This window comes from Syngnathus floridae, chromosome 10, assembly GCF_059516105.1.
Source record: "Syngnathus floridae isolate MCC-2025c chromosome 10, RoL_Sflo_1.0, whole genome shotgun sequence".
Classification (NCBI taxonomy): domain Eukaryota; kingdom Metazoa; phylum Chordata; class Actinopteri; order Syngnathiformes; family Syngnathidae; genus Syngnathus; species Syngnathus floridae.
This window is the reverse complement of record NC_142422.1, coordinates 9583295-9603538: the sequence shown is the minus strand read 5'-3', so window position 1 is coordinate 9603538 and position 20244 is coordinate 9583295. Positions and strand designations below refer to the sequence as shown.

General features: G+C 40.6%; 1 protein-coding gene across 1 annotated transcript in view; it reads right to left on the bottom strand.

Annotated features, from left to right (window-relative positions):
* The window catches only part of rspo2 (R-spondin 2), a 52192-nt gene extending 32152 nt beyond the window's left edge, over positions 1-20040 (bottom strand). Inside the window, exons 1-2 of the mRNA XM_088387041.1 lie at positions 19566-20040; positions 19007-19325 (exon numbers count right to left, since the gene is read on the bottom strand). Coding sequence (XP_088243167.1) covers positions 19007-19106 — 100 coding nt within the window. The 5' untranslated portion in view covers positions 19107-19325; positions 19566-20040. The remainder of the gene's footprint in view (positions 1-19006; positions 19326-19565) is intronic.
* Between the last annotated feature and the right edge of the window lie 204 nt (positions 20041-20244).

Sequence of the window (20244 nt, the reverse complement as noted above, 5' to 3'; positions counted from 1 at the left end):
TCAGATTTGACACTGTGCTTGCTGCTGGCCGTGAGGTGGTAAAATGTTTCTTTTTTTTTGTGACAAATTGTGACATCGTCGGACGATGGCCGTATCAAGGTGCACTGAGGGCCAGTGTGCCATTGTAATCGACTTGTTTTCATTTGTATCGATTTTCTTGTAAACTTCGCCTCCATGGTGATGGTGTGCAACCTTGCTGAGGGGCCTGACCAATGTGTGTGCACTGTATGTGTGGCTCTGTGACTTAAAACCTGAAAATGTATTTCCAGCGTGTGTGAAAGCTTACGTAGACAAAGCCATACTCCTTGAAATGTGCCAAACACAGCACAATTCTGGCCTGCTGAATTCTGACGAAGCCAACAAAATGACGAGATGGTGGCCACAAGACGCCCACATATCGGGAACTAATCAATCAGAGAAAACCTGTTTTCCATATCAAATTAAGGAGATCACAGACCCAATCGGAGTAAAGCTTATTTACTTATTGAATGTTCTGTAATATTGATGTGAAAACAGGCCTTTCAAAGTCAGTTACTTCTAACAAATTACAATAGCTTGGGAAAGGGAATCCAAACGAAATGATCTTGCAATCCTGGTAAAACGACAGAAGATTATTAAGTAAATACGTAAGTAAATATAAATAAATAAATAAATAAATAAATACATACATACATACATACATACATACATACATACATACATACATACATACATACATACATACATACATACATACATAAATAAATAAATAAATAAATCTGTGGTCCAATTCAATTCCTAAATACACTCGATCAGTGGCAGAATTGAAGCTTGCATATACCTCAAATGAGTTAAGGTATCACTGTATTTACTTTCATTTTGCTTTTTTAGAGTGTGCAGGATAATGACTATGTCAACACAGACATTCCCGTTGTAAGTGGTAAAACCTCGAGCCCTCATATATTTTCCCCCTCAATTTTATGACAGGTATATTTACATTATGGTCAACTACTAACACGAATTTCAGTCAGCTTTAAAATTGTTATTTTTGAGATTTATAAAAACGTTCCATTTATTTATTGAGGTTAGGCTTAAGTCGTTAGTTAGAAAATCTGGTATTTCATTCATGCATCATTGTTGGGCCCACAAATGAATCATAATGGCATGTTTGAACCACTGCCCTCTATGAGCAATAGATGGGTTCCAAGTTTGCTCCGAATGCCACCAAAGGGCAATTACGTATGCAGTGAAAACGTGCTGAACCCAAAATCCTTACCATACTAGGAAGCAGGATTCAACTAACGACTGCCAAAATTCTATATGAATTTGTTCTTTCCGCTTACCTACTTTTATCCATGGACTCACTTGAGCCACTCACACGCTGAGCAATCAAAAGCAACTTAACTCTTTAGTTGCATTGTGCAGTGTGTGTGATTCTGTGAATAGTATCCATCAATTGCCAACAGTGTGCAACTAGTTTGGCTGTGATTGCACATGTCGAATCGCAAGCGGGCTTTGCGGCACCCACTGTTTATTGATGAAACTAATTGGTTGAAAGAATGGAAGAGGTGTTTCGATAACTGTACTGCCGAGGGCTACTCAAGCAATGTAATGAAAAGTGAGTTGTTGCAGTGAGTTTGGGCTCGTCAGTAGGTGTGTGACAGTCGGTTGTCAATTCATTTATTTAATTGCGATCAGACAGTTGTGTCTGTTTCAGACACATTTCTCAATGTATGGCTGGCTTTATGATGGACACATTCCAACGTGCCTCAACCTGATACCAGGGTATTGAGCATTAATTATTTTCTTTCTTCCTTGAATTTATTGCCATCAAGACTACAGAGTGCCTCTAAATGTAGAATAGTGCAGCTTTAAATCATTAAGATTAAAAGAAATGTAAATAATGTATTCAAGATATTGTCTCCATATCATGGAAGTCAAGTTTTAAAATATGACAGTTTAAAAATATGAGAAAGCAGGATCGCATTTTCAATAAAAAAGACTTAGTACATACATAATCGTTTTTGCAGGGTTTCCATATGTTCTCTATGTTCTCAAGTGAAATCTGTAAGTGGTTTTGTCTTGTGCTTTAAAAAATTTCACAGAGCTATAAAATATTTGCTTTTTTTCCACCAATCATTCATTCATTCTCCTCGCTAGTGTCATGCATGGGCGTGCTGGAGCCTATCCCATCTGTTCTTGGCCAAGAAGCATCCTGAACTTGTCGCCAGCCAATTGCAGGACACAAACAGAGAACCAACCATTCACAGCTATGGACAATTCTTTTATGCAAGTTTTTTGCTTGAATCAAACAAAACAGAACTCAAACATTCTCTTAAGCATCACGTGTAATGACCACACTTCAGATTTTGGGTAACAGCAGTAGCAATTCAAAAATGTATGCTGTTTGTGAAAAGCATTACATCCACAATCAAACTATAAACAATTAGTAGGAGTCAATTATTGTTTGTCCAGCTCCCTTTGTTAACCATAAAAAAAATGTATAAGTTCACTGGCACCACTGCCAGCCACTGGAGATGGACCAAACCAAAACAAAACAAAACAAAACAAATCATTAACAACATGCAAACCTGTGAAAAGATGGAGAAAAATAATTTAATTGACAGCAGCCACACTTTTCTTAAAAAAAATGGCGGTGAAAAACAGTTGTAGGAAGCATGTGTGATGAAGGCAAATTTCTCTTCCAATTTAGCAGAAAATATGTTGAACCCTTTTCCAGCTGGAAACAGTCAGGTTCTCTAAGGCTTTTCTCCCTGTTTACTTTTAACTGTTCATATTGTAAGCACGTGTTTATAATTTCGGATTGCTCTGCTGCTCATAGTAATTTTGCAGGAATAAACTGAGAAAACACGTTTGGTGTGAGAAATATTACCCAGGCCAACAGAGTCTTGTTATTCAGTGGGTGAGGTTTGAGAAAGAGCAGCCGGCACAGGCACACAACTGCAAAACGTGGGCTGAATTACAATTTATAGAGCGTATTACAACAGAAGCTCAAGGGAAGTTGGTCGGTTTAATTCATCCAGTTGTTACCAAACACACGCAGGTGTAAAAATTTGGGTGGCTGTACAAGACCTATGGGAGTATAGTGCTTCACTCGGTTGACATAAGTGCTCCTTGCGTGAGAGCTAAAATGTAGATTCCACAAAAAAAAAAAAAAAGAGTGTTTCGTAATGTTCACCGGTATATCTTGCCTCAGATTACAGCTGTCAGACATACTTTGCATTTCTGAATCGTTGTCACTGAAAATATGTTCTGTACTTTGTAGACATTTATCCACATCTGCCCATTCGCATACTTTGGTCAATTCAAAGTGAAGACCTGAGGTTAGTTTATTGGCATTATTTTAGTGCAATGATGCCTTATAATTTATAACTTAATGTCTGAAGTCAAACCACATATATAGGCCTGCTGATGTGAGGTGAAAATTACAAAACATGACCTTGCTGACCGAATCATATATCCTTAATCATATAGTATATATTATGCAGTTAGTCTTGACCAATACCATCCATACATGTGAAAAGAAAAGAAACTAGGGTCTACAAAAGTGAATCACATGAAAATAGTTGAAATATTGCTCTGATAACAGTAAACTCAGTAGGGAAATCTTCTCATCAAGCAAAGTGTATTTCCGAAATGTCTCAATGGAGGGTCTCTTTTGGTCATTTGTTTTTTATCACAGGCAACTATAGTGCAATTTATAACTTTAGCTTATAGACAAACAACCTGCAAATGCCATTAGTCCCAAAATGTCTTCTTTTTCATTCATCTTTTGTTTTACGACAGCTTCCTGTCAAGAAGCACATGCCATCAGTCGGCATGTGCTTTTCATGCGTGCAATAGTGATGTCCACTACATATATTGTGTTTGGACAAAGCAGGTGTAGGAGCATTTTATGACACTGAAGAATTGAAGCACAGTAGGAGTTATCTAATGACTTACGATGGCAGACTGTCTCTCTCTGGGTAGAAGCAAACATGTGGTTTACTTCTTGCCAACTCTTCCTTTCTCTTGCCCATACATCTTTATTCAATCTTTCTTATAGAAAAGAAAACAGATGTTACTGTGATTTGCCCCAGTCGAAACCCCAAAAGACCTCTAAATCAGCTATCGAGTCAATACAAAAAGCACATTTTCGTCAATAAAGATGATACATTTCAAACCTAAGTTATTACTGTATGAAATTTTATATTATGACTCAATGTGGAAATGTGTCCAAAACACCTTTAGGCAAGTCCAAAGCTCATGAAAACTACATTTGGAAATTATTAGTTCAGCTGTGCAGTAGGTGTTTGCAAAACGCAGTTTACAGATTTGTCAGGAAATTAAATTTAATGTGGGACTTCATTTATCTAGCACAGCAAAGATTAAGGGCCTGGTTTAGTAATATCCCAATATCCTACAAAGGGGTTGTTAAAATGTATTTTTACACAGTAACCAATTGCTCACACTGTTAGCAATGAGTGTAAAAGTGGTGCAGACTGCAATCAAAAGATGGTTTTGCGCTTTGGGCAAAGTAGTTATACTGGTTGTCACATCAAAAATTTGCTAAAATTATAAGTGTTAACGTAATCTGTCTGATGTGTTCGTGGAAAAGCCAAACAAACTTATTTCTGAGTATTAGAAAAGAAATCTATCACTCAGAGAATTTTTCTGAAGCCAGCAATTGAACAACAGATGTTTTATTTGATTTAACACTAAAATGCGTGGCAATCGATCATACAGCATCTGCCCACCCTATGCAACACTGCATACCAAACCCGAAAAACTGCTCTGGGAAAGAGCAATATCATTTGCCACATTGACCCAAATGTTTTCTCATACCTCCTTCTTGTGAGTGACAAGCTCTTAAATAATTCAAAAGCTCCAAAATTCAATTGCTGAAACAAGCAGATGATGTGGCATGATAATGTTTGTTTCTGGCATTTCAGAAAGATTTGTACCAGCAAAAAGATCATTTGTCCTCATGGCCTATTTTGCCAATGCCTAGTTGTCATACTTCCAAAAGATGTTTCCTGGCCTATATTATATTTAGTTTGTACTGACCAGGCTTGAGAAATCATGTCCAGTCTATCTGTACTATCACAAACATTTTCTAACATATTGAATTCTTACAAGCATGCAATCCTTGAAAGCCATTGAGAAAACCAAAGGAAACACAATAGAGTTATCTGTCATGGCTTTCACAAACCAATTTATCGTCCTGTCCAGACCACAATATCGATAACTAATGAATGGCTCTGGTTAAAAACAAAAATGGGCGCAATAGGAAGTAGAGGAAGTTAAATATTTAATTACATCCAGTACGCTCCAATCTGTTCAAGCTGAGAGAGAAATGTGTTTCCCTTCACAGACGAGAGAAGAAATAGGTGGGTGGAGTGGCTCTGTTTAGGCCACATGTTGGTAATTCACAACACATAAAACTCACACCTAATTTTCACACCTGTAGCTCAACATGCTCTTAGTCACTCATTTACACAGCTAAACGTGTCTTTTAAGCGGATTTGCTTCGATGTCGGACAACAATAAAAACATCTCAGGAGGGGATCTTAAACTGATGGGGATGCTTGGAATATTTGCACTTTATGTAGCCTTGCTGTCTTTCTCACCCAAAGTGCTGATTGCACCATGTGTACCATTTGTTATTAGATTGACAAAACCTAGCCCCACTTCCAACTATCACATCTGAAATCCAAAATGTGTTGGATGTAGATCTTTCCTACATGCCAAAAATTGCAAGCTCCAGATGAGAGAGATATATATCTTCGGACCAGGTGACTCACAAAATCACACAGTGACTAAAAAAAAATCCATATAAGTATCTTGAAAGTGTTTTATTGTTTTGCACTGATGGACAGTGCCAGCAGAAGCAGCCAAATCCATTGAATAAGAAATCATTTTCTCAATCCTTGTACAGCACTTGGGTCCTTGGTTTAGATGAGTGGAAATAAATTTGCGAAATTCAGTTTTTGATGAAAAAAATAATGCAAGTGCAAAGAGTTGAAGGCTTCATAAAAACCAAAACAACACTAAACACACAATGCCTTCACAACACATTCTTGTTAGCAACAGCCATCCTTTACTAAAACACAGATGGCAGCAAGGCCTAACATGATGGCTTCTACAAGCCACTACCTCATTAACCTTTTAACAAGATACAACCTAACACCCCAACTCTCCCAAACAAGGCCAGGAGGGAGATCTGAGGCGATCACCAAGGGTCAAAAGTGGAGCGCACCACAGGGGACAGATGGGGAAAGTCTGGTCTCAGTTTCACACACGGTGCCTGCGACCAAAAAAAACAAAAAAAACAAAAAACAAAAAAAACTTAACATTAGAGCCTTAGTAATCTTACGTAAAAGCAGAGATGGTTCTAATGTCTATAATAGATAATATATGGTTATCCTCTCTAAGATCAGGGGCGTAGCCTGAACTCTTTCAGTGGCCAGTGCGACAGAGGGTATCCAAACACTATTCCTTCTACATGGTTATGCAGCGCGGCTCGGTGGCGCACTGGTTAGCACGTCCGCCTCACAGTTAGGAGGGTGCCGATTTGATTCCACCTCCGACCCTTCCTGTGTGGAGTTTGCATGTTCTCCCCGTGCCCGCGTGGGTTTTCTCCGGGCACTCCAGTTCCCTCCCACATCCCAAAAACATGCTTGGTAGGCCGATTGAGCACTCCAAATTGTCCCTGGGTGTGAGTGCGAGTGCGGATGGTTGTTCGTCTCTGTGTGCCCTGCGATCGGCTGGCAACTGGTTCAGGGTGTCGCCCCGCTGTACAATGACTGCTGGGATATGCTCCAGCATGCCCGCGATGCCCGTGGGGGCAAGCAATATAGAAAATGGATGGATGGTTATGCAGCTCAATGTCTACCTTGCCTAACCCTAACCCTACCCCTAACCCTAACCCAAGCAGCAACACTCCATACATGCATTTCCAACACTACAAAATGAGAAGTGGAAGATCACTCCATCAGGTTGCCAGCTGTCATTAAACACCATAGATAAGAATGAGAAATAAGACAACTCAGGCCACCGAATCTTCTGCAATGACTTTCTCAGCACCTACCTCCCCAACAATGACACCTCAACAGCCTTATCTGACTCGAGGCGCTCTGAGAGAAATACACAGAAAATAAGTAATATTCTGCCCCAGTCTATCCTCCTCTGTCAATATATGCACATTGATTTTGCTCTAAAGGTAAGTTACAGTACAGTATCTTCTAAGAACTGTGGTGCTAGTGGACATAATTCCCCCAACTAATGGTTGAGTAGAGTAAGGCGTACTTACGGTTGATTTCCTGTTTTGGGCAAGTGAAAAGTTGTCAAGTATCTTGTGACACACTTCCTGCCTTTTCCTTTATTCCGCATCTCACACCAGTCTTTTTTAATGACCACAATTGGCCATTAAATATTGAACTTTCATGTGTCTCGACCGACGAGCAATTCATTTACAGCCTCTCTGAACCCGTTGTGTTCATAACTTGGGGACCTCCTGTACTATCACTTCTAAGTACTTAATTTAAGACTAGTCATAGTAATTATCAATGCAAACAGATGTCTTAAACCACACGTGCACATCTCCCTTAACACTTGTGATAAACAGATAAATTGTATCCAGACATCAAACAGGTGCCTGGAGCTGTCATCTGACATCACTGGCATTTCATTACAACAAAACTGCTCCCTAATGGCTGGCACTATCTGGTCATTGTACCAGCAAACGAATTGTGGTTATGTTCTTAGCACAGCCCTTAGGGCAGATTTTTTTTTTCTTTTTTTTTCTCATAATTGCCATGTGTGAATCGACTCTTAAGATGAATGCCGTGAGGCAGGAGGTTTCCAAAAAGTCGAAATGGATCACATCAAGTAAAATGAAAACGCTGATGTGCAAAACTAATTCTCTCTGAGGAAAAGTACTGTGATTTTGGGTGAATATATGTAAAGAGCTGCCACAATAAATATTTGAATTCAAGCTTCATAAGGTGCGTGCAGACACAGTATGTTTTTGTGAGAGTGTCATTTCAAATAGTGGGAAATTCAAGCAATACAATCTGACTGGAACTTGTTCTATTTTTCAGCAATATGTTCCAGCGCAATGCACAACGTTGTTTAACTATGAAGATATTGAGGTCTGTCCGTCCGTCACTGAGGGACTCCCGTTTCACTGGCTGACAACCGGCGGAACCTTTGCAACACTGATGCCAATGACAGTAATTTCTGTCCGTCTCCTGAACCATCACTGGCACGAAAAGCAAATACAGGCTTTGGCAAATAATGTTTTACGGCACATGTTGGCATCTTGATGCGTTAGCCCTGTCGAAAACTTGAAGACTACCTTCCATTCCAATCGATCGTGACCGGCCCTTACTACTAAAGCTTCCATATCTTTGCCCTTACTGTCTTAAAAATGTCAATGATGATGATACATTCATTGAATTGATTTCTACAATGATTTAGATTATTTAATGCACTGTTGTCATATCTATAAATGAAATACGATGACAAGTCCAGTTACATTTATTTATATTCTCAAGGGCTTCACATGTCCACCGTTGACAATATTAACATCCGCTGAGCTTAACCCCTGCCACACATCCACCACACAAGCATACACCCCGATGAAATTCCCCAAAATCACGTTAGATTTACATGCCACCAATCTTGGACAGGGTTCCGGCAGGTGCATGATTTAGACAAATGTCTGTCTCTGAAATATCACGTTTCGAGCTCATTTAAAAGGAAATGCACTGCAGAACGCCGAGCATGGTGAAGTGAGATGAACAAATTATCAAACTGACGATTAAGATCCGCTAGTTTTTACGTTCCAGTGCAGCTGCGCTGTCTATGAAAATAGAACCCTTGATGTCTGTCTTGCATGAAGTGACTCAGTGCATTTTTTTTTACAAAGCTCTAACAGAATCGGATACAAACTGTGCCCCTCTTATGCCTTCAGACCACAGTTGATTATTCTCACATCATCACGCGTAAGAGAAGACAGTCCTCGCTACTCATGCATATGGATGCACGCACGCAAAAGCTAACCAGGCCCATATTGTCAGCTGCACTTCTCTCCTGTCCACCACCACAACAAAGCAGTATGTCATTAGAAAGTAATTAGCCAGTAAACATGTAAACTACTCGACCCCTCTGTGAAGATAGCCAAACCATGTAACTCCTGCTCATAACAGCTGTTTACCGAAGTGGAGTGCTGCTTGGGTTAGGGTTAGGGTTAGGGTTAGGTTTAGGCCACAATCCAAATAAAATAATAAGAAGTCAGTGGTGGGCAGTAGTGAAGTTTCTGAAATGTTGACTTCTTTACAGTTCAATAACTGTCTATAGCAGGGGTGTCAAACTCATTTTTTTCACGGGCCGCATTGTAGTCATAACATCTTTCGGAGGGCCATTATGACTGTCAACCCAAATAAATGTATGAGCACCTCATATTATATACAGTAAAAGCTACAAAAGAAACTGACAAATCGTTTTCAAATCAGACGAGTAAAAACTGGTCAAATATTGAAAAAAAAAGATATTATTAAAAGTGAAGACAATTTTCAATTCTAGTAATGACACACGAATTTGATGCACAATTTGTATTCACGGGCCACCTAAAATGATGTGGTGGGCCGTAACTGGCCCCCGGGGCTTGAGTTTGACACCTGTGGTCCACAGCATAACCCATTCTATCTAAGTGTTCATGCTATATTCATACAGCAACAATGGGGGGGGGAACATTTACTGGCACAATTACACACTACAGGGAGATGAAATTATTCCGATTTTTAAGCAGCGAATTTTTATCGCCATCCTTGGGTGTTGAGGCAGTGTGCTAGAGAACTACTTCAGAGCTTGTTATTTTCTTTTCAATGTTTGGGTGTCATTTGGAGGGATTAGCTCATGTTAGATACTGAAGCTGTTTTAATATAAAGTAATTGCCAAACACAAAACAGAGGTTAGGTGATGCAAACATAGGCGGATATTACGTATCACTTTGGCGCTTTTTCCTCAGTTGTGTGCTTTCGTTTGCCATGCAGCTGTTGCTTCATTCACTTGTGCTCTTAAAACTATTGCAATACTACTACAATTTGTGAGAGTTGATTTTTGAGCGCTAAATAAACTGCTCCTGACATACAGATGTATCTAATATTTTATACCTTAAAATAACTTTATTTGAGTCGAGTTTCTGGCTACCTAAAAATCTTTTCACCCAACTCCACTCAACCATTTTATGTTGACCAGATGGTTGTGATCTTTGCTTGATGTTTGGTTTCCAGCTGACAGTGAGTTCATTGGCACTTTTTTTAAAACAGACATCTAAAACAATGGACCCAAGTTAAGTGAGAATCTTGCCAGTTCAAGGGACAACTCTCATGACATGTCATTCATTTGATCTCCTAATGATATAAAGTACTGTTAAACAATTAGTCAGCTGGTTTTGGCTTACAAGGTGAAGCTGAACTCATAGCTGGGGTTATGAGGAAATCTGGTAGGGGTAAAAGGACAATAGTATGCTCCATAAAAAATATTCACTACAATGACAGCCAATTTCAAAGGAGAGTTGTAAAAACAAATCATTCACAGGCAATCTGTTCGTGCAGACTATACTTCACTCACTTTCACTGCACGTACAAAGCAAAGTGATTGCTAACTATTTTTAAAATCAGAAGTCAATAAAAATAGCTTGCTGAAGACAAAAAAAAAAAAAAAAGAAGAATTTGCGGAGAAAAAAAATCTAGACTCATGACTCTGGAGCATGCTACATAAAATGATGTGGTGGTATAGATCTGGTTGATAGGGGTTGACCTCCATACTGGTCTTTGCATTGAACAGATTGATGTATGTCTCATCAACTGACTCTCTCACTGATACGGCCTTTGTAAATAATAACTTGCCTTTCCAATGTGCCTTTTATTCTGACCACTTAAAGCTGCAGCAAATGACCCTCCAAGACCTCTTTACATCTGACAAGCACGCTACGTTTCCCCTTTCTGTTACCCGCCCACCCCCACTTACTCTCTGAGAGACAATGAGCTCAGCATCAAGGCCCAGTAATGACTCCCAGCCCTAGACCTGATTAGAAACATGCCGGGTGCTTCTGCACTCCGCAGACAGCTATGAGGCCTCCTCACAATACAAGGCACAAGAGGTTTGAGAACAGAGGTTCACTAGATGTTTAAGCCTCTCCCCTTATTTCATTAATTGCTCCTGTGCCAACTTGTCCAACATTAATTCCACAAACGAGCTTTCATATAAAATACGACAAACTACAACTTTATTTATGTAGTGCATTTCACAGCAGCTGTAACTGTAACAAAGCGCTTTTCGTATAGCTTTAACATAAAATAATGATACAAGAGTCAAAACAGTAAATTAAAACACAACTTAATGACAGTAACCCTTACAAATGCTGACCCCCAGATGGTGACGTGAACCTTCGGCTTTTAACTGTTTGCCACTCACAAATTCACCTACTGTGTTGAAGTTTTTATTTTCCTCAGGAACCTATCCTCAGCAGGCATTAGGAATCATGACAGTTTTTGTTGGGTTAAATGCTACAGAAAAAAAAATCTTCAAGCTAGTTATAAAAAGATAGTCCAAAAGTGCCATTAACGTTAACCTCAAATTTATTCCTATTCATAATATGGACTCAGGAGTCCTTTTTTTTTTTTTTTTTTTTTTTTTTTACATTTACCGAATACTGATTTGTTAAAGAGGCTATATTGTGCTAATTTCGATTTTCCATAATTAATGTGTGTTTATATATTACCTTTGGCACATTGATAATGTACTCACACATTTGTCAGCAGACATGAGGTGCATTCAATTCAATTCATTTTACCATTGCTAAAAACGTCAAACTTTTGCATGATACAGCTTCATTAAGGCACACATTGCACGCAAGCCACACAGATAGAAATTTATTGTATCACTTAATTCCACAGATTTGCCACAGCTCCACACGAGGCCTCAATGATTGGGCAGTAGCGGGCGTTACAGTGCCTTTACCTTTCTTAATAGGCATATTGGTTCCCAAAATTACAAGCAAGCTCTGCAGAGATGCTTTGTTGCATCTGACCAACTTACTTCCTCTCAATAACAAAAGCATTGCATGCTGAGCTGTATTTTGATGTGGTGTGTCAGCATAATTAGAGGTCCCATAAAGGCAGAGAGATGGGGGCGAAAGGGAGTCATGTCCATCTGTCAAGAGTTAGGGGAGGTGGGCACACGGGTTTGGTAACCGGGGTCCTATTGCTCACTGTTTTCAGGGTAGAAGCCACTCAGCTGAAACATAGGGCCGAAATGTGAGCGTGTGTGTGTGTTTCTGTACATGTTGGTGCAATGTCTCGGGGGGTCTCATATAGTTTAGAATTACCATGCCTTGCAGATCGATGAGAAACGGGTAGTTATCTGCATGCGCACAGAAGAACACAATACAGTGATAGGGAAAACAACAGCAGATAGCCTGCACTGCATTTTCTAGAAACATTAGACACTAAAGATCCAGGTTACAAATGCTGACGGTGACATGATGATTTAATACAGTGAACCACCGACTATTAACTGTTTACCACTCACAAATTCACCTACTGTGTTGAAGTTTTTATTTTCCTGAGGAACCTATCCTCAGTATTTGCTTAAAACTCATCGCTTTTTTATTTTACTTTCAATAATCCTATAAGATCCCACAAGAGGGTGCCAAAGTTGGAATCATGTCAAAGAAGTAGGTTGAATTGATGCGTTTGGCAAATACACTTGCATCTTTGTATGTCAGGGAGGAGCGAAGTTGTCCTGATTCATAGAAGACGTCAAGGAGAGTCTTTGCCGCATGTGTGAATGTATAGTAAGCACATTTAATCATTTGGTATCAACTAGTGGAACGGAGCGTCAACAATGGCTGATGCCCTTCGGTAGATTCCTTCTTCAAAGGCAAGTATGGAAACGCTATAGAAGAGAATCTTCACGAACTACCTGATGGGTGTCAGGTAATTTCAAGTTTCTACACTGAGTCATGTCTAACTAGTGCGTATCCCTGCTGACTTCAGTCGGTTGCAGGGCACATATATGAACAAATAACCATCCACACTAAAATGTACAGTAACCGCAGTCCTCCCCCTCATCTCACACTCCCACTAGTTTGCAATTTTGCCCATATATGTTCCTTCCTGGAGTTGTCAGGCAACTATTAGTAAACTCATAATTGGCAAAAAAAAATCTCCAGCTGCATCTTATTGTTTCCAGTCAAACAAAGTTGTTATCTTGACACAAAGTTGTCTTGGCGGGAAAACTAATGTATTTATGTTCTTAGTATGGTCCAAGTGTGTATTTAGTAAACAGCAAAATGGTGGAAATTGGACTATTTATACAATTCCCATGATCAGATTAATTGGGGGAAACACAATGGTCGCTTATTGTATCCGCCCCATTACCTTTACCCAGCTCGTCCCTGAATTCTTTTCGAGTTATGTATTAGTAATGTGAGAGGAAAGTAGTCTGGAAGTGCCTTTCACTCCACGCCTGAGGGCTTTGGGCAGCTCTCCTACCTGTGAAACACTTGTATGAGTCATTTTTTCAAAAATACGTCTTTTGTGTTGTTGTTTTATGTGTTAGTAATGATCCACGCATTAGAAATTTTACTACCCCATAAACTTGAGACATTGGGGCTGGCTGGTCATACTTGGTAGCTTTATGAGGAAACATATTGAGGTGTAATTGCCTCAAGGGAGCGTGCGCTTGAGGGAGCAAGTATATAGTAGGTACATTTTAAGCAAATCTTCCTTGCATCCAACAGGGACACTAAACTTCTTGTCTGCAGTTACAGAATTTCCACTAGACACATTAATATGTGGGCTCCATAAGCTTTTTGCATAATACGTACAGTTGATTTCAGATTTCCGAAAAATCTTGTTTTACACTGTGGTAAAATGTCACTTAAAACAAAAACATCTGTTTGGCACCCAGCTGAGCCAGCATATGGGTTACTGTCATGATAAAGATTGAGAGTGGAAGAAATGATTCTATTGTATACCTCCTACACCATTTCCAAAAAAGAAAAGAAAGACGACTACCACGTACTATTTTCAGATAAACTCGCTGGACATAACAGTACACCCGAACAATCTAATGAAATCCAAAACAAGTAGTATATAAATGACAACACCAAATACTAATATTTGCCTAGTTTGATTGATGTAGTCAGAAAGAATACATTAATTGAACAATTGTTCATTTTGGTGATTTTTGGAATGAATTGCACTGCATCATAAGTAATGGTGTTTCTCTCTCTTTCTCTTTCTTTGTGTATATAGACATACACACAAACACACACACACACACACACACACACACACACACACACACACACACACACACACAAACACACACATACGTATTTTTTGGACTATAAGCCGCAGTTTTTTTCATAGTTAGGCCGGGGATGCGACTTATACTCAGGAGCGACTTATGTGTGAAATTATTAACACATTATTATACTATTTCACATGTTATTTTCACACTAAACCACAAGAGAGCGCTCTAGACCTGTGGAATAATTGGAACTGCAACTGACGATGAGTCTGACGTAAGCGACGTAGAAAAGGACGCGCCGCATCTTCTCCCTCCGGAGTTAGCGGAGTTGTTTAAAAATGACCTCCTGTATTTTGTCCATTTAATTTGATTAGACATAATTATATTCCTGGAAAAAATGGCACAATGGATAACTATGACTGCCAACAACAAAAATAAAAGTCCTCGAAGAATCTGTCACTTTCCCCTAATAGAGAGTTCATGCCACTGCATACTTTTGGCCTCTGCCAGTACTTTCAGCAGCGATAGTATGGCATGGTCACACTGAGGAGCCTTTCACCAGTTTCATCTGGTGTGCTGTGACTCCAGCAGGAGGTGCGGGTTAGTAGGTCAAACAAGGAGCTAGTCTTTTGACAGAGTTCGGAGGCAAGGTCAGACTAATGTGATTTATCGATACAGCACAAAAGTAATTCATTGTGCGTCCTGTCGACTGTGATAATCCACAAGATAGGCCACAGTCATCATTGCCTAATGACTGAGGTGTCGGGGGGAGGTGAATAGGGTGCTTGTCAGAAAGAGTGTACGTCTATTGTCCTGGGCTTGATACACTGATTCTAGCACCAAGAAGATGCACCTGCAAGATAACCTTATATTTGTCAGCTGCTCCGCAACTGCTTCCTTCTCTTGAACACACATGTGTGCACACAAAAACATTTGGATTAATGGAAGGGCCTGAGAAAAAAAAAGACAAGCGTCATGTTTCTGGAGCTTGGGCTCAGGTCAAGACTTGGCTCGTTGTAATCCCTCTCAGGTGATGCTGTTCACATTCAGCTGGTTCCACCTGATCTGCTTAAATATGCCTTCCTCATCCCTTAAAACTCCCCTCACCCTTTTCTCACTAGCAAGGATGATGGGAGTGAGGGAGGGCTGCTGCTTTTCCTCACCCATCAAAACCTTAGATCATTTTTCGGCCTTTCTGCAAAGCCATCAATGTGTCAGTTAGCTGGTGCCACACAAGAATAAAGTCAACAAACCTTGACAGTTTTATGGAAAGAGAAAGGTCGGGATGCAGAGCTCACATCACCTGGATTAGACGAGCATCATGTGAGAGAGCAGTGTCAACAGACATGCCATCTGAAGGGCTGACTTCCCTTTTTCCAGAGGCTACAGTGGCAATGTGGGTTAGAAAGCAGCCAATTGGAGCAGTCCCTCTCTCATCAACATATTATATTGCACAAAAGTGCTGGGTTCCAACGTTAACACTGGCAACCACAAACTGGGATTTTGTGTAAGCTTTCAGAACACACAGGCCTGGCTTTCAGGGCCGGGATGGAGAGGAACCATCTGACGTTTTACATTTGACTTGTGTACAGTATATCTACAAACTCTTCTTATCAGTGCTCATATGGTCATAAATGAAACATAGTGGGGTAAAACACTCAAGTATATCAAGTTGGAACTGTTTCCAACTCGAATGCTTGTCTAATGTCTGCAGTTATTATTCTTTGGTGAAATAAGGGCATAATCAACTTGACGACATTGCTATTTTCTGTGGATTTTGGCATCAAAACGCATCCCGCAAACCTTGTGTCGACTGTCATCAGTGGTACAACATGATATGCATTTCTGAGTTTGCTCCCTACACCCTGCTAGGCCACAGTTGTTTCACTGAAACACTTTCATCCTTTGAAACATCTGGAGATGCAGTTCAGTAACACATCACTGTGAATTGACCATAAAATTATTGCAAATTAGCTGCAGACGTTCGGGTGTTCAAATTCCGGCCTGCAGATTTGAAGGGGTTAACAGTATCACATGGTAACTTTTCACCTCTCTGGCTGCTAGTCCATATTCATTACCTGTTTGAACATCTGGGTATCTATGTTGCTCCAGGCAGTGCTGCTCATGTGCGGTTTTATGTAGTCAGCAGGTGGCATCATTAGCCAGCAAATAGAAATAACAAGAACAACTGTTGTCTTGTCAACAACCACTTTTCAAAGGGCCAGAATAAAGGTAGAATGTCATCTACATGACAAAACAACCACTAGAAAAATAAATGAGATCCAATAAAAGAAGTAATGTTTCAAGCAGTCCATGTTAATACCTTATCATGCTCAGTATGGATGGATCAATAATGTATATATATATATATATATTAAATGCATCAGCGATACATTGCGGTTATCTGATACTGATACTTGTTTTGCTTTTTTTTGGTGGTATTGGATCTAAATGGATGTTTATGGTCTCCCTCAAGAGATTTCTGGTGATTGTATATATCATAACCAAACATTTGGTTGCGTCATACAGCATGCTAGCGCCAAAACAATTTTAATCAAAAAGATCAAATTTACCGTCTTGACTATGTAATTTAAAACATACAGCTAGTCTCCTTGAAATTCTCACAAAATTGCTCAGTCGAATACACTCCTTACACCTTACTTGGTTACGCTGATACATGCATGCATCACATCAGTGGCGAAATATTTTCAATATGTGTTCCAAAAGGCGCGAGTGATGTTATTGTTACACATAAAACAGTTGTGCTCGGCAAGAACAGTGTGGCCAAATTGAGTTTCAAGCGTGTCTGGGACTCAACACTGCTGAACGATTTGGATAGCTCCTGGTACATGCCAGACAGACTGTGTATAAACCTGTCAGGAGAACACGGAGGACTGCAAAAATATTCTGGAATTTTTGGACTGCACAATGATCGCTTACACACCTTTTAGTTTTGCTGTGGTAAATAAAGACAGCAGGCAAATACCAAATGATTGGGTTGACGTTTTCAAATGGTGCTCCTGCCCCAATGTTCTACTAAATCACTCCCGAGAGATTACTTTAATGTCATGATAGATTTTGAAACTGGAGTCAGTTCATGTACATAAAATCCATTTTAAAGTTAAAAACTCTTGACCTCATCTGCAGCGCACCTCTTTCACCGGGAATTGCGCTACACCAGGGCTCGGGGGAAGGGGGGTGGATTACAGTCCTATCAGAAATCTGTTTTATCTGAAGTCAAGCCTCTCCAGCATTTTAATCGATATTCTAAAATATATTTATGAATTATTTTCTCAGCCTTTCTCTGTATTGGTCAAGCTCCAAAAAATTCTGGAGCCGTCCCTGCCCTTCACAGCCACACACCTTCTCTTCTCTGCGGGCCGCGTAAGCGGGAGGAAAGTGATGATGATTCCAATGCCCCATGGCTGACAGGGGCCCTAGATACATAGTATTTTCAGGCAGAGAGTTCCCAAAGTTTTATTCATAGGGCCTAAAATTCCTGCCGGGACCCTTGCACAAACAAGTCGCAAGTGAAGCAATAATGTGTCGCCATCTAACACATTTAGGCTCTTTGAACAGGACAAAAATACAAACACAATTTCTAGACGCTACCTAACAGAGTCATTCAAGACAGAAGAACCGAGGAACACAAACAGAAGGATGAAAAAACGTGTGTGTGCCAGTACCCCGCAGTGCTTCACTGATTATTTGCAGATGGACAGTGGAGAGCTTTCAGAGTGTGGAGGTTCCCCCTGGCACGCAGTGCATATGATTAAATCTGTGATTGCCATACAATTTACAAGAGCCAACCCCCTCCCCTGACTTTGAATGAGTTGTCTAGAACATTAACACACAGCGGGAGCCAGTTGTACAAAAGTCAGTGTTTAAGAAAAAAAAAAAAAAAAAGACCCAGCCAACACCCATTGGGCGCCCAATGGATCCGATGAGTTATGTCACAGGTCTAAAGAGGACTTGGCTGGGGCCAACTCTCCTAATCCCACTGTCTGCTCGTTCATTGAGAGTATAGAGCAATGTTTACAAAGAGGCTGATCCCCTTCTCAACTGCGCCTCCGCTGAGCAATTGTTATGCGGGTTTCCTACCAACTGTTCAAAGTGGTTATGAGATCAATTAAAACCAGCTTAGGGGGCTTGAGTGGAGATGTGCAATTCATATGTCGGGGTAAAGGGATTCCGCAACCATTCATTAAATAGATCTCACCATAAGAACACCCCACCACCACCACCACCACCTCCCCCGTCCTATGAGATGTAACTTTAGGGAGCGATGCGCATCAGCAGCTTTTTGGATAGATTCATTTGTAATGCTCAATGTAGGGACATGCACATTTAATTTTACATTTACTGGTGCTTTATACTTTAAACAGAAATGGTATAGTTTCACTTCACATTTAAATGTACGTGCCCGGCGCATTTGCGCAAATTTTACGCATGCCGGCCGGCAGCAAAAACATTGCACAGCCTTTTTTATGCTGGAAAACTACATGTTTATCTTAAATGCCATTTGTTCTGAGATTCCGGAATGTCCCTTGTGCCAAAACGCACCTGAGCGTTGTCAGAACCAGAAACTAAATAGATGTTGGGCAAACTTGGTACGTAATTTTAAAAGGCATATCTAAAATTTATTAGGCCAGTATGTAGTCACTATCTGGATGCTGTGGTGAGAAGCTGTAACTTTTACCTCTTTTGTTTCTCCTCCAGCGTTGTGACGGCGCCTGACAGTTGCTGTACTCCATACAGTTCAATACTATCAGCGCAAATGAGATGAGTCGAAACTGCATCTGGACGGCGATTAAGTTGTCCGGACCCCGATTTAAAAAAGGGGGGGGTGCCAAGTGGTCTGACGATGAAGTCTTTGAAAGTGTTCTCTTGGAGTTCCTTGTAGGACAGCTAATTTGTCAAACATCAGACGAGATGCGACACAGTATCAGGTCGCCAATTGGGATCATTTTATGGAGCGAGGTGATCCTCCGCTGAGTATGAGTGTCCTCGTCGGTGCACTGTAGAGATAACCACAAAAGAGATTAGTGAGATGGAAGGGTAAAGCAATCAACACCAAGCCCGAACAATGACGTGTGCAGAGATAGAATTGTTATTATAAATCTTCAAAATAATGAGTCGTTTGTGCGGTAATTTGTTAAACCGATGTCAAGTAGACTACCAGAAAAAAAACGCCCCTTCCAGGACCTTCGCGCAATCGTGCGTAAATGTGAAGAAAACGCTCAGCGAAGTCAAATTACCTTGCATCGGAGAAAATGCTACCCCACTCCGGTTCCGTTTTTGTTTTAGGGTCCCCTGGACTGCAAGTGCAGTTTGGGAACACGCAGCATCACTCCTTGTGTGACAAAACTTGTGTTTCCAAAGAGAGAGCAGAGGTCCGACAGGGACGCGTACTTTCAGCGTGCAAGTAAGAGGAGTAAGAGGCAGAATTTCCCCCTTTCTGAAAAATTATTAGATTCCGATCACCTTGGTTTCTTCAAAGTTGGTCACGTAGTACAGTGGACTCAAAACCACGCGCGGTTGTACTTGGACGGAGTGGGAGCCGCAAATGCGTGGCGTGTGCGTTTCCGCGCGCTGCTGAGGTTGAGCGGTGACTGACTCCAGATTGGTCCTGATGCTTTCTGCCTCCTTCCTCATATAGAGCCGTGCTGATGTCACGCGTGGAGACTTCTAGTTTTTTTGTGTTTCTTCTTATTTATGATGCTGCAGATGACATGCCGTTTTTTCGCTCCTCTCCAGTCACTCCCCACCCCCTTGTCTTGCACGCTCATTTGTGGGTGCGAGGTTGCTTCTGGGTGCTAGTGGGCGTAAACGAGCTTTTTGCTGCTGATGTAAAACAGCTTAAGGTAAAAAAAGAAAAAAAAAAGTCGTTTTGGGGGCTGTCTGGATTTGGCATAGTGACTGCGGGAGTAATTTACA